General features: G+C 38.9%; 1 protein-coding gene across 12 annotated transcripts in view; it reads right to left on the bottom strand.

The window, feature by feature from the left end:
* disp (RND transporter family member dispatched) overlaps positions 1–15592 on the bottom strand; it is a 753128-nt gene that overhangs the window by 20165 nt on the left and 717371 nt on the right. For all 12 annotated transcript variants that reach the window (XM_070096023.1, XM_070096020.1, XM_070096021.1 and 9 more), the window contains one exon: positions 7595–7793. In XM_070096023.1, the coding sequence (XP_069952124.1) occupies positions 7595–7793 (199 nt within the window). The remainder of the gene's footprint in view (positions 1–7594; positions 7794–15592) is intronic.

Below are 15592 nucleotides of genomic sequence, written 5' to 3'. Positions count from 1 at the left end.
AAGTTAGCGGTCTCGGCGATGTTTACGCATCGGCGATTTTGCCCACTTTGAGCCCCATTTTCGGCCAATTTCACTGTACTAGTCGACAAAAAACATGAATATTTCGATAGAACTCCATTTTTTCTATCGAATGGGTGCAAGAAACCACTCATTTATGGAATTCTACTATCCAGTACAGTGGTCAGAATTTAGCAATTTTGCCAATTTCACACAAATTTCAAAAGATGCCAATTTCCGAATAGGGTCCAGAATAAACAAGAAAGACATTCCTGGCACTAAAATGACATTTCCTCTAGTCATTAGTCATGTCTCAAGGCCCCTCTTATATTCTTTTGCTTTCCACTTTGAAGTTTTATTTTCACAAAAAATATAAGATTTACTGTTATGCAGACTACTGCATTAGTGTAAAAAATGGTATAAATATTATTGGTGCACTTGTGAAAGAATATTAGACTCACCAGTTGACGTGTATTGCACGCTTGGCATGATTTGTTTACTTTTGAAGTTTGGTAAAAATCGAACATTTCTGCTACTTTGAGCTCAATTTCAAGGCACCTTTCTTTGTAAAACCAGTCAAAATCATCTCAATTTCTGTAATATGTATTCCATTCTATAAAATGAGACCAAGAAAACTAGAATACAACAATAAATACCATACGAAAATACACTGCAAAGTCGCTGATTTATTAAAAAAAAATGGTAAAAGTTTTTTTTTTCTCATTATGCACTGTGTGCTGCAGGATTTTTTTTAGACTGTGCACACTGACCACATAGACCCATTCTTTCATATGAAGGCCAACCAGTTTTCTCCCACTAGATTTGAGGCCGCTAGAATTTATGAGTACTAGTACGTCAAAAACCCCTACGCGTAAGACGTACTAGTACGACGAAAACCCTCAAAGGGTTAAAAACCCGCTCACCGATTTTCGTCCGAGACGCGTCCAATGTGCGCCCTCAGCCAGCCTCACATGTGCCGCCCGTGCCATTGTTTACCAGCCAGCCTCCGCGGTAACATCCAAGCATACAATCGGAATATTTCGTATTATTACAGTGTTTTCGGTGCTGTTTCTGGAAAATAAGTGACCATGGGCCCCAAGAAAGCTTCTAGTGCCAACCCTACACCAATAAGGGTGAGAATTCCAATAGAAATGAAGAAAGAGATCATTGATAAGTATGAAAGTGGAGTGCGTATCGCCGACCTGGTCAGGTTGTACAAGAAACCCCAATCAACCATCGCTACTATTGTGGGCACCAGAAAGGCAATCAAGGAAGCTGTTCTTGCCAAAGGTTTAACTGTGTTTTCGAAACAAAGATCGCAAGTGATGGAAGATGTTGAGAGACTCTTATTGGTGTGGATAAATGAAAAACAGCTAGCAGGAGATAGCGTCTCTCAAGCGATCATAAGCGAAAAGGCTAGGAAGTTGCATGAGGATTTAATTAAAAAAATGCCTGCAACTAGTGCTGATGTGAGTGAATTTAAGGCCAGCAAAGGTTGGTTTGAGAGATTTAAGAAGCGTAGTGGCATCCATAGTGTGATAAGGCATGGTGAGGCTGCCAGTTCGGACCACAAAGCGGCTGAAAAATATGTGCAGGAATTCAAGAAGTACATAGAGACCGAAGGACTGAAACCTGAACAAGTGTTTAATTGTGATGAAACAGGCCTGTTTTGGAAGAAAATGCCAAGCAGGACCTACATTACTCAGGAGGAAAAGGCACTCCCAGGACATAAGCCTATGAAAGACAGGCTTACTTTGTTGATGTGTTCCAATGCTACTGGTGATTGCAAAGTTAAGCCTTTATTAGTGTATCACTCTGAAACTCCCAGAGCGTTCAGGCAAAAGAATGTCCTCAAGGAGAATTTGTGTGTGCTGTGGAGGGCAAACAGTAAGGCATGGGTCACTAGGGACTTTTTCTATGACTGGTTACACCATGCATTTGCCCCCAATGTGAAAGATTACCTAACTGAAAAGAAATTAGAACTTAAGTGCCTCCTGGTGTTAGACAATGCCCCTGGTCATCCTACAGACATGGCAGAGCGACTTTATGGGGACATGAAATTCATTAACATCAAGTTTTTGCCTCCTAATACCACTCCTCTCCTGCAGCCCATGGACCAGCAGGTTATTGCAAACTTCAAGAAACTGTACACAAAAGCTCTGTTTGAAAGGTGCTTTGTAGTGACCTCAGAAACTCAATTGACTCTAAGAGAGTTTTGGAGAGAGCACTTTAATATCCTCAATTGTGTAAACCTTATAGGTAAGGTTTGGGAGGGAGTGACTAAGAAGACCTTGAACTCTGCTTGGAAGAAACTGTGGCCAGAATGTGTAGACAAAAGGGATTTTGAAGGGTTTGAGGCTAACCCTGAGAGGATTATGCCAGTTGAGGAATCCATTGTGGCATTGGGAAAGTCCTTGGGGTTGGAGGTTAGTGGGGAGGATGTGGAAGAGTTGGTGGAGGAGGACAATGAAGAACTAACCACTGATGAGCTGATAGATCAACTTCAAGAGCAAGAGGCCAGACCTGAGAAAACTGGTTCAGAGGAGGGGAGAGAGAAATTGAAGAAGTTGCCTACTACAAAGATTAAGGAAATCTGTGCAATGTGGCTGAAAGTGCAAACCTTTATGGATGAGTATCACCCTCACACAGCTATTGCAAGCCGTGCTGGTGATTATTACACTGACAATGTTGTGAAACACTTTAGGGAAGTCATAAAGGAACGAGAGGTACAGGCCACTATGGACAGATATGTTGTGCGAAAGAAGTCCAGTGACTCTGAAGCTGGTCCTAGTGGCATTAAAGAAGAAGGGAAGTAACCCCAGAAAAGGACTCGACACCTCAAGTCTTAATGGAAGGGGATTCCCCTTCTAAACACTAACACTCTCTCTCCCCTCCTCCCATCCCATCAATCATCACCAGATCTTCAATAAAAGTAAGTGTCATGTAAGTGTGCATGCCTTTTTCAGTTTGTATGTATTAAAATTAACATTTCATGTGGTAAAAAAAAAATTTTTTTTCATACTTTTGGGTGTCTTGCACGGATTAATTTGATTTCCATTATTTCTTATGGGGAAAATTCATTCGCATACCGATTATTTCGCATAACAATGATCCCTCTTGCACGGATTAAAATCGGTATGCGGGGGTCCACTGTATTTGTAACAAAGTATAAATGGAAAGTGTGGACTTTGTGGTCTAGACTGATACTCCAATACTTATTAGTCATGAAAAATTATCAAAATAGTTTAAAATTCTTGAAAAGGATTAAGAGTTTTGAGTTCATGAAGATGGGCCAAGTAATTTAAATCCTCAGTTGAAATTATACATGTATACTGTACAGATGTGCCATGATTCAGTATAATATACTCTTATAAATATTGATAGAAAAACATCACACAAAACTAGAAACCATGAATAATAAAAAAAAGGTCTGCATAAAAAAATGTGTTTCAGATTTGGGTTTATTTTGTGTTTGAAAGAAAATATCTCTAAGATATAACTCTAATATTCATTGGTAGTAGGTTTGTAGACAGCAACCGCCCAGGGAGGTACTACCGTCCTGCCAAGTGAGTGTAAAACGGAAGCCTGTATTTGTTTTACACGATGGTAGGATTGCTGGTGTCTTTTTTTTTTCTGTCTCATACACATGCAAGATTTCAGGTATGTCTTGCTACTTCTATTTACACTTAGGTCACACTACACATACATGTACAAGCATATATATACACACCCCTCTGAGTTTTCTTCTATTTTCTTTCTAGTTCTTGTTTATTTCCTCTTACCTCCATGGGGAAGTGGAACAGAATTCTTCCTCTGTAAGCCATGCGTGTTGTAAGAGGCGACTAAATTGCCGGGAGCAAGGGGCTAGTAACCCCTTCTCTTGTATATATTACTAAATTTAAAAGGCGAAACTTTCGTTTTTCCTTTTAGGTGCCCCCCACCTGAGTGGGATATGGCTGGTATGTTGAAAGAAGATCACTCTAATATTGGCTTTTATAAGAAGCCACTGAGTTAGAAGAGCATTAGATAACTAAATTTATTTGCTGTTGTCCATTATCAAAAACATGAGATAACTGAAACCTGCAAATATACAGAAGCCCACAAATTTCTAATCTTTTCTAAAATAATGTGTGCATTTCATGTAACAAATAGGATTTAAACCCATGGCAAGCCAGTCCTAAACCTAGCAGGCCAGTACATACATATTCTTGTCCAATTTTTTTGAAATTTGAAATTTTATTCATGAAAAGTGTTAAACTCATGTGGGTCATTCAGTATTGCATGATTAGACTAACTCCCATGAGGGAGATCTGGGGCAAGTCCACTGATAGGACAATACTTGATAAAGTCTCACTAGGTGAAATATTGTAAAATAAAAGATCTCTCTGCTTAAACTACCTTTGAATTTCAAACTGTCAGCTTTTGTCACTATCTATTAGGAACAAAATAGTGCTGAATACACACCCTTGTGGTGTTACTCCTTGTACAAAGTCAGAGGAAAAGACTGTTACTGATTTGAACACAGAAATATCTCTGTCAAAAAAAAGTTTTCAAAAACAGACATAGCAGGCCTTGGTGGCCAAGAGAATGGGTTTCAAATATATAATATCACCAAGTGATGTCATAAGCCATTCTGAGATCAAAGAAGGTAGCTATAATGCAGCTCCATTCTGAACGCACATTACAAATGTGTGTGTTTAGAGTAAAGGATTCATGGTGGAACAGCCATGCTAATAACCAAACTGATGGTGACAGATAACTGAGCTCCCAACAACCATACAAATCTCCTGATGACCATACATTAACCCTTAAACTGTCCAAACGTAGATCTACGTTCACCTGCGTGGCTCTCTGAATATTTTGAAAAATAAAAAAATTGTTTTTTGTTTTTAAATTAAAGAAGTGTTGCCGATTTACCTTTTTTCCTCGTTTTTATTTTAATTTATATAATTTCTAGCCCTTGTGGCTTAGCGCTTCTTTTTGATTATAATAATAATTATATAATTTCTACGTTCTGATAATTACAATTTATAATAGTTCTTGTGATTTCATAGCCAATCTTTGTTCTGACACCAATATTATGTACTGAAATAGTACTCAAATTGTAACAATCACACTGACAGGTGAATGTTTTCACCTACCCTGGTCATTTACTAGTGTCTAGAAATACTATATATAAAGTATTTATAGGTCCCAGCAATATTTTAGACATGCTGGAGTATGAACCTCCTTGAAGAATGGTGTTATGACAAGGGTCAGATAAGTGACATTTGATGAATGTGCCCTGCTGGAGGGAGCCTTGCCTTTATATGTTTTTACTCTTGCACACAAACATGTCTTTGTATGTCTGTCTGTCAGTCTGTCTGTCTGCCTGTCTATTTGTACATCTGTCTATCTGTACATCTATCAGTCTCTCTGTACATCTGTCTATCTGTACATCTATCTGTTTGTCTATCTATACATCTATCTGTCTATCTGTACATCTATCTGTCTGTCTGCCTAGCTCTGCTTATCTGTCTGTCCAGTTCAGCTTATCTGTCATTCTGTCTTCTGTGTGTGCCTGGAGTATAATATGAACTTCTTGAATAATGGTGTTATGACAACATCAGATAACAAGTGAAGTTTGATGAATGTGCGCTGCTGGAGGGGGGAACCTTGCCTTTATATGTTTTTACTCTTGCACACAAACATGTCTTTGTATGTCTGTCTGTCAGTCTATCTGTCTGCCTGACTATCTGTCTGCCTGTCTATCTGTACATCTATCTGTCATTCTATCTGTACATCTATCTGTCTTTCTATCTGTACATCTATCTGTCTTTCTATCTGTACATCTATCTGTCTTTCTATCTGTACATCTATCTGTCTTTCTATCTGTACATCTATCTGTCTTTCTATCTGTACATCTATCTGTCTTTCTATCTGTACATCTATCTGTCTTTCTATCTGTACATCTATCTGTCTGTCTGCCTAGCTTTGCTTATCTGTCTGTCCAGTTCAGCTTATCTGTCTTTCTGTCTGCCTGTGTGTGTCTGTCTTTCCATCTGCTTATCTCTGTCTCAGGAAGCAGCTAGTAAACCTGTTGGTCTGTGGTGTATGGGCTGCTCCCTGATTGCTGAGTAACTGACACTGCTATTATTTGCGTCATGTTTATTTATGTCTTATATCTACAAACACTGTATAGCACTTGGCCTGGATTTTTTGGGTTATCCTAGGTAATTTACATTATGTATAATTGTATTTATGAGTACATGTAAGAGAAAGACATATAGACAGAGATACAAATAGACAGTGATATAGACAGACAGTGATATAGACAGATATATATAGACAGAGATATAGGCAGACAGACAGAGATGTAGACAGATAGACAGAGATAAAGACAGAGACAGCCAAAGCCAGCCAGCCGAATACATAAGAACATAATAAAGAAGGAACACTGCAGCCGGCCTACTGGCCCATGCAAGGCAGGTCCATGTCACCCCCCTGCTTAGACCAATGACCCACCTAGTCAGGTCACATCCACTGAAAGAAGGAGCACGACATCTGACCCAGTAGCACAAGCTAGTCAGGTCCAACTCGCACCAACCTACACCCACTCATGCATTTATCTAACCTATTTTTACTTTCCTCTTAAAATGTGAGTGTTAATATGACATGACATCAGTGAATCACTGGTGTTTGCCACACTATTTGCTCTAGCTGGTGCTCAGTTGAACTGGTGCTCCCACAAGGTACTAAATGGTCCCTGATTTTTTTTCATAGTGCACACACTGAGTGCACAGACCCATTCTTTCATGTCTAGGCGACTCAGGCCTATCACACCAAATTTGAAGGAATGAAAAATAAAACATTGATCTACGTTCAGAGCGCTGTGCACGTGCACGTAGATCTACGTGTGGACAGTTTAAGGGTTAAAGCAATTTGCAAACGGAAATGGCAAGACCAATGTGCTGAAAATGGGATAGGCCGCACTCTTTGATGTACTTGGCTTCTAAAATAGGACTACTTCAGTTTTCCACTGAAAAATGTATAATGCCCTAAGACAAGATTCAACAGAAGACCCCTGACAGGTTTAAATATCTTAGCAAAGAAACATGTACTTTATCTGGACAGACCCTTGTAGGCTGATATCTGACAACACTTATTAAAGTTCAGTAAGTGTAAGAAGTACATTACTGGCATAAAAGACAAAAACTCAGTGACAAATTATTGCATAAGCTTGGATCAGAGGAAGTCAGGAAGCAACTGTAGCTCTTAGAAAACCTGAGCAAAGTGACAGCCCATAACTACCGCCTCATCAACAATTTTCTCTTTTCTCACCAGTAATATCAAAGATGAGAAAAGGTTGAAGAGGGACTTGCCAACCAATTTCCATACTATTTTACAAACTCTGTATATAGAAATAATGGTATTTAAAGCAAAAATGTAGGCTTGCCACCAAGTTTGTTTAGCTGCACATATATACTTAAGATAAATATTTCATGAGCATTTTACCACCTTTTCAAGTGCTTTAGGATTATGTATGTATAATTTTTTTAAAAATACTGATTGTGTTGAACTCTGAGAGAATACAAATAAACAAAGTGTAAATGCTTACCTGAAACAACGTATGGCTGTGATATGTGATACACAAGATGCAAAGAAGGCTGCAGCAGTTGTTAATGAGGTAACAATGATGGAGGCTGCAGCATGATGAAGAGCATCTGCTACCAGCTTCACCATGGTTCCTGAATTTTTATCTTGTTTGGCTAAAGTCCAGACACGACAGTAAACAAATGTATCATCTGCTCCTATCCCTGTAAATGAAACAAGAAAATATAGAAATAACGTAAAATATGCAGAAAGCCCTTTGGCAGTTAGACTTTTAATGTTCAGTTAGAAAATTAACTTCATACAATGTGACTACAAAAAAAAAAAAAGTGCATTTACTTTCTGTGGTAATATTATATTCCTAAATGCATAGTAATCCATTCACAATTTTAATACTAGTAGCACAGATACATTAAAAAAAAAAAAAAAACAGATGATGGGGTCAAGAGCAGACAGCTAGAATAACAGTGATACACTTTACTAAAATACTATACATCTACGATAAAATGTAATGCCAATAAAGAAGGAATATTAGTGTCGAGTGAAGTAACTTATACAGAAGGAAAATCCTTTTTCTGTCTCAAACTCGCTGGATAATTGGTATATCTTGCTAGTTCTACTTACACTTAGGTCACACTACACAGGTATGTACACACACACATCAAGGTTTTTCTTCTTTTTCTTAATAGTTATGGAAGGAGAAAAGAGAATATGAATGTGTAAATTCAAGGATTATGTGGATTAAAATAATGGTTGGATGCGAAAAGTGGGTCATAATAAGCGTGTATGCACCTGGAGAAGATAGGAATGTAGAGGAGAGAGAGAGAGATTTTGGGAGATGTTAAGTGAATGTATAGGAACCTTTGAACCAAGTGAGAGAGTAATTGTGGTAGGGGACCTGAATGCTAAAGTAGGAGAAACTTTTAGAGAGGGTGTGGTAGGCAAGTTTGGGGTGCCAGGTGTAAATGATAATGGGAGCAATTTGATTGAACTTTATATAGAAAGGGGTTTAGTTATAGGTAATACATATTTTAAGAAAAAGAGGATAAATAAGTATACAAGATATGATGTAGGATGAAATGACAGTAGTTTGTTGGATTATGTATTGGTAGATAAAAGACTGTTGAGTAGACTTCAGGATGTACATGTTTATAGAGGGGCCACAGATATATCAGATCACTTTTTAGTTGTAGCTACACTGAGAGTAAAAGGTAGATGGGATACAAGGAAAATAGAAGCATCAGGGAAGAGAGAGGTGAAGGTTTATAAACAAAAAGAGGAGGCAGTTAGGGTAAGATATAAACAGCTATTGGAGGATAGATGGGCTAATGAGAGCATAGGCAATGGGGTCGAAGAGGTATGGGGTAGGTTTAAAAATGTAGTGTTAGAGTGTTCAGCAGAAGTTTGTGGTTACAGGAAAGTGAGTGCGGGAGGGAAGAGGAGCGATTGGTGGAATGATGATGTAAAGAGAGTGGTAAGGGAGAAAAAGTTAGCATATGAGAAGCTTTTACAAAGTAGAAGTGATGCAAGGAGGGAAGAGTATATGGAGAAAAAAAGAGAGGTTAAGAGAGTGGTGAAACAATGTAAAAAGAGAGCAAATGAGAGAATGGGTGAGATGTTATCAACAAATTTTGTTGAAAATAAGAAAAAGTTTTGGAGTGAGATTAACAAGTTAAGGAAGCCTAGAGAGCAAATGGATTTGTCAGTTAAAAATAGGAGAGGAGAGTTATTAAATGGAGAGTTAGAGGTATTGGGAAGATGGAGGGAATATTTTGAGGAATTGTTAAATGTTGGTGAAGATAGGGAAGCTGTGATTTCATGTATAGGGCAAGGAGGAATAACATCTTGTAGGAGTGAGGAAGAGCCAGTTGTGAGTGTGGGGGAAGTTCATGAGGCAGTAGGTAAAATGAAAGGGGGTAAGGCAGCTGGGATTGATGGGATAAAGATAGAAATGTTAAAAGTAGGTGGGGATATAGTTTTGGAGAGGTTGGTGCTATTATTTAATAAATGTATGGAAGAGGGTAAGGTACCTAGGGATTGGCAGAGAGCATGCATAGTTCCTTCGTATAAAGGCAAAGGGGACAAGAGAGAGTGCAAAAATTATAGGGGGAAAAGTCTGTTGAGTATACCTGGTAAAGTATATGGTAGAGTTATTATTGAAAGAATTAAGAGTAAGACGGAGAATAGGATAGCAGATGAACAAGGAGGCTTTAGGAAAGGTAGGGTAGGGTGTGTGTGGACCAGGTGTTTACAGTGAAACATATAAGTGAACAGTATTTAGATAAGGCTAAAGAGGTTTTTGTGGCATTTATGGATTTGGAAAAGGAGTATGACAGGGTGGATAGGGGGGCAATGTGGCAGATGTTGCAAGTGTATGGTGTAGGAGGTAGGTTACTGAAAGCAGTGAAGAGTTTTTACGAGGATAGTGAGGCTCAAGTTAGAGTATGTAGGAAAGAGGGAGATTATTTCCCAGTAAAAGTAGGCCTTAGACAAGGATGTGTGATGTCACTGTGGTTGTTTAATATATTTATAGATGGGGTTGTAAGAGAAGTAAATATGAGGGTCTTGGCAAGACGCGTGGAGTTAAAAGATAAAGAATCACACATAAAGTGGGAGTTGTCACAGTTGCTCTTTGCTGATGACACTGTGCTCTTGGGAGATTCTGAAAAGAAGTTGCAGAGGTTGGTGGATGAATTTGGTAGGGTATATAAAAGAAGAAAATTAAAAGTGAATACAGGAAAGAGTAAGGTTATGAGGATAACAAAAAGATTAGGTGATGAAAGATTGGATATCAGATTGGAGGGAGAGAGTATGGAGGTGAATGTATTCAGATATTTGGGAGTGGAGGTGTCAGCCGATGGGTCTATGAAAGATAAGGTGAATCATAGAATTGATGAGGGGAAAAGGGTGAGTGGTGCACTTAGGAGTCTGTGGAAATAAAGAACTTTGTCTTTGGAGGCAAAGAGGGGAATGTATGAGAGTATAGTTTTACCAATACTCTTATATGGGTGTGAAGCATGGGTGATGAATGTTGCAGCGAGGAGAAGGCTGGAGGCAGTGGAGATGTCATGTCTGAGGGCAATGTGTGGTGTGAATATAATGCAGAGAATTCGTAATTTGGAAGTTAGAAGGAGGTGTGGGATTGCCAAAACTGTTGTCCAGAGGGCTGAGGAAGGATTGTTGAGGTGGTTCGGACATGTAGAGAGAATGGAGCAAAACAGAATGACTTTAAGAGTGTATCAGTCTGTAGTGGAAGGAAGGCGGGGTAGAGGTCGGCCTAGAAAAGGTTGGAGGGAGGGGGTAACGGAAGTTTTGTGTGCGAGGGGCTTGGACTTCCAGTGGGCATGTGTGAGCGTGTTTGATAGGAATGAATGGAGACAAATGTTTTTTAATACTTGACGTGCTGTTGGAGTGTTAGCAAAGTAACATTTATGAAGGGATTCAGGGAAACCAGCAGGCCGGACTTGAGTCCTGGAGATGGGAAGTACAGTGCCTGCACTCTGAAGGAGGGGTGTTAATGCTGCAGTTTAAGAACTATAGTGTAAAGCACCCTTTTGGCAAGACAGTGATGGAGTGAATGACGGTGAAAGTTTTTCTTTTTTGGGCCACCCTGCCTTGGTGGGAATCGGCCAGTGTGTTAATAAAAAAATAAAATTCTTGTTCTTCTTTATTTCCCTTATTCTCCATGGGGAAGTGGAAAATAATCTTTCCTCTCTAAGCCTTGTGTGTCGTAGGAGGCAACTAAAATGCTGGGAGCACTAAGCTAGTAATTTCTTCTCCTGTATAAACTACTAAAAACAAGAAAAAGAAAAACTTTATAAAACTGGGATGTTTGAATGTGCATGGATGTAGTGCAGATGATAAGAAAGAAATGATTGCTAATATTATGAATGAAAACAAGTTGGATGCCCCAGTTCTAAGCAAAACAAAGCTGAAGGTAGTGGGGAAGTTTAAGTGGGAAGAGATAAATGGGATTAAGTCAGGGTACCTGAGAGAGTTAGAGCTAAGGAAGGGGTAGCAATAATGTTGAAGGATCAGTTATGGAAAGAAAAGAGGGAATATAAATGTATAAATTCAAGAATTATGTGGATTAAAATAAGGGTCGGATGCAAAAAATGAGTCGTAATAAGTGTGTATGCACCTGGAGAAGAGAGGAGTGTAGAGGAGAGAGAAAGATTTTGTGAGATGTTAAGCAGGTGTGTAGGAACTTTTGAACCAAGTGAGAGAGAGTAACTGTGTTAGGGGACCTAAATGCTAAAGTAGGAGAAATGTTTAAAGAGGGTGTGGTAGGTAAGTTCAGGGTGTCAGATGTAAATAATAATGGGAAGCCCTTGATTGAACTTTGTATAGAATGGGGTTGGGTTATACGTAATACATATTTTAAGAAAAAGGGGATAAATAAGTATACACGATATAGGGCGTAATAACAGTAGTTTGTTGGTCTACATATTGGTTAATAAAAGACTGTTTGGGTAGACTTCAGGATGTACATGTTTATAGAGAGGCCACAGATATATCAGATGACTTTTTAGTTGTAGCTACAGTGAGAGTAAAAGGTAGATGGGATACAAGGAAAATGAAAGCAGCAAGTAAGAAAGAAGTGAAGGTTTATAAACTAGAGGAGGAGGCAGTTAGGATAAGATATAAACAGCTATTGGAGGATAGATGGGCTAGTGAGAGTATAGGCAATGGAGTTGAAGATGTATGGGGTAGGTTTAAGAACATAGTGTTAGTGTGTTCAGCAGAAGTCTGTGGTTATAGGAAAGTGGGTGCAGGAGGGAAGAAGAGCAATTGTTGGAATGATGATGATGTAAAGAGAGTAGTAAGAAAGAAAAAGTTAGCATACGAGAGGTTTTTACAAAGTAGAAGTGATGCAAGGAGGGAGGAGTATATGGAGAGAAAAAGAGAGGTTAAGAAAGTGGTGAAGCAATGTAAAAAGAGCAAATTAGAGAGTGGGTGAGATGTTATCAACAAATTTTGTTGAAAATAAGAAAAAGTTTTGGATTGAGATTAAAAAGTTGAGAAAGCCTTGAGAAAGACAGGGAAGCTGTGATTTTGTGTATAGGGCAAGGAAGAATAACATTTTGTAGGAATGAGGAAGAACCAGTTACTAGTTCTTCCTCCGTAAGCTATGCGTGCCATAAGAGGTGACTAATATGCCGGGAGCAAGAGGCTAGTAACCCCTTTGCCTGTATACATTACTAAATTTAAAAAGAGAAACTTTTGTTTCTCTTTTTGGGCCATCCTGCTTCGATGGGATGCAGCCGATGTGTTGATAGAAGAAGAAGTCTGTTGAGTATACATCATAAAATGTATGGTATAGTTATCATTGAAAAAATTAAGAATAAGACGGAGAGCAGGATAGCAGATGAACAAGGAGGCTTTAGGAAGGGTAGGAGGTGTGTAGACCAAGTGTTTACAGTGAAACATTTAGGTGATCAGTATTTAGATAAGGGTAAAGAGGTTTTTGTGGCATGTATGGATTTGTAAAAGACATACCTCCTATTCCATACATTTGCAACATCTGCCACATATGATGTGGCAGATGTTGCAAATGTATGGAATAGGAGGTAGGTTACTGAAAGCGGTTAAGAGTTTTTACAAGGATAGTGAGGCTCAGGTTAGAGTATGTAGGAGAGAGGGAGATTATTTCCCAGTAAAAGTAGGCCTTAGACAGGGATGTGTGATATCACCATGATTGTTCAATATATTTATTGATGGAGTTGTAAGAGAAGTGAATGCTTGGGTGTTGGCAAGAGGTGTGGGGTTAAAAGATAAAGAATCTAACACAAAACAGGAGTTGTCACAGTTGCTCTTTGCTGATGACAAATGTGCTTTTTGGGAGATTCTGAAGAGAAGTTGCAGAAATTGGTGGATGAGTTGGGTAGGGTATTAAAAGAAGGAAATTAAAAGTGAATATAGGAAAGAATAAGGTGATGAGGATAACAAAAAAAATTAGGTAATGCAAGATTGGATATCAGATTGGAGGGAGAACATATGGAGGAGGTGAATGTTTTCAGATATTTGGGAGTGGACATGTCAGCAGATGAGTCCATGAAAGATAAGGTGAATCATAGAATTGACGAGTGGAAAAAGATGAGTGGTGTACTGAGGAGTCTCTGGAAACAAAGAAATTTATACATGGAAGCAAAGAGGGGAATGTATGAGAGTATAGTTAAACCAACACTCTTATTTGGGTGTGAAGCATGGGTGGTGAATGTTGCAACAGGGAGAAGGCTGGAGGCAGTGGAGATGTCATGTCTGAGGGCAAAGTGTGGTGTGAATATAATGCAGAGAATCTTTAGTTTGGAGATTAGGAGGAGGTGTGGGATTGCCAAAACTATTATCCAGAGGGCTGAGGAGGGGTTATTGAGGTGGTTCAGACATGTAGATAGGAAGGAACAAAATAGAATGACTTTGAGAGTGTATAAATCTGTAGTGGAGAGAAGGTGGGGGTAAGGGTTGGTGTAGGAAAGGTTGGAGGTAAGAGGGGTAAAGGAGGTTTTGTGTGCGAGGGGCTTGGACTTCGAGCAAGCATGCTTGAGCGTGTTAAGAGTGAATGGAGACAAGTGGTTTTTAGGACTTGACATGCTTTTGGAGTGAGAGCAAGGTAACATTTATGAAGGTATTCAGGGAAACCGGCAGGCTGGACTTGAGTCCTGGAGATGGGAAGTACAGTGCCTGCACTCTGAAGGAGGGGTGTTAATGTTGCAGTTTTGTAACTGTAGTGTAGCACACCTCTGGCAAGACAGAGATGGAGTGAATGATGAAAGTTTTTCTTTTTCGAGCCACCCTGCCTTAGTAGGAAATGGCCAATGTATTAATAATAATAAAAAAATTATTAAATAAAAACTAAGCATTAAGCCCACAAGGTCTATTGAGGGAAAGGATGTGGTTACCTACCAACTAATAGTTTTCAAGCTACAACTACAATTCATCAAAGATGAAAGTACTCTATCCTATGTGGTTCACTCCCATTGTTTATTTCCCCTTTTTTCCCAAGCAAAAATTACTACACATTGTACAACAATCATTGTACACTTAGCATTTTTCTTATTTCTTCTATAATGTATGATGTAAATGTTTAACAGCTGCATTATCATCATCACTGTGAATACTTAAGCAAGTCTGCCAATGTAAACGTTTTCTCAAATAAACCAGTTAATTTCTTGTTTGTCTTTTCAGACTCAGTAACAAAACCAAGAACTCAAAATGTGTTGAAGAATTCTGCATGTTGGTCTATGTCAGGGAAGCATTCCACTTGCTTGACTAAAGGTCATGCAAAGAGAAAGTGGTATTTTTTAAGAGAAATATTAAAATTTCTCCTGATGCAGGTGTTAGTCATATGATAATTCCCTCAAAGAAGCTTTTAGTCATTTGACTGAGACCTTTACTAGCTTTCCAGCCAATCCCAGAAAACATAAAGATAACAATGTAAGATGTGATGGTGCTCTTTCCACCCCATATAACAAACAATGGAACATCACACAATAGTGTCCAAAGATAGAGAAAAGGCCAGAGACTAAAGTCTAATGATGGTATATTTACTAGTCAGAAGTAAAGCTTAATTTTTCTTAATACTCTAGCCATCTCCCATTGAGGTAGGGTGACCTGACAAGAAACAAAACACTCACTGTCCCTCATTCAATCACTGCCTTGTCAGAAGGCCACTGACATCATAGTTCAGATGACCCTCCAAATCCCAGTATCACTACCCTCCTTCAAAGTATAGGCACTGTGCTTCCCACTTGCAGGACTCAAATCCAGCTAACCAGTTTCCATGAATCCCTTCATGAATGTTTCCTTACTCACACTCGAACAGCATGCCAAGTCATACAATCCACTTTCCTCCACTCACTCCTATCTAACATACTCACACATGCTAGTTGGATGTCCAAGCCCCTCATCACATACAAAACCTCTTCTACTTTCTCCTTCTAACCTTTCCTAGGATGACTCAACCTTGCTCTCCCTCCGCTACAGATTTATATACCTTCCTAGTCAT

This window comes from Cherax quadricarinatus, chromosome 52 (assembly GCF_038502225.1).
Source record: "Cherax quadricarinatus isolate ZL_2023a chromosome 52, ASM3850222v1, whole genome shotgun sequence".
NCBI classification, from domain to species: Eukaryota; Metazoa; Arthropoda; class Malacostraca; order Decapoda; family Parastacidae; genus Cherax; species Cherax quadricarinatus.
The sequence above is the reverse complement of the archived record's forward strand: the minus strand, read 5'-3'. Positions and strand labels throughout refer to the sequence as shown.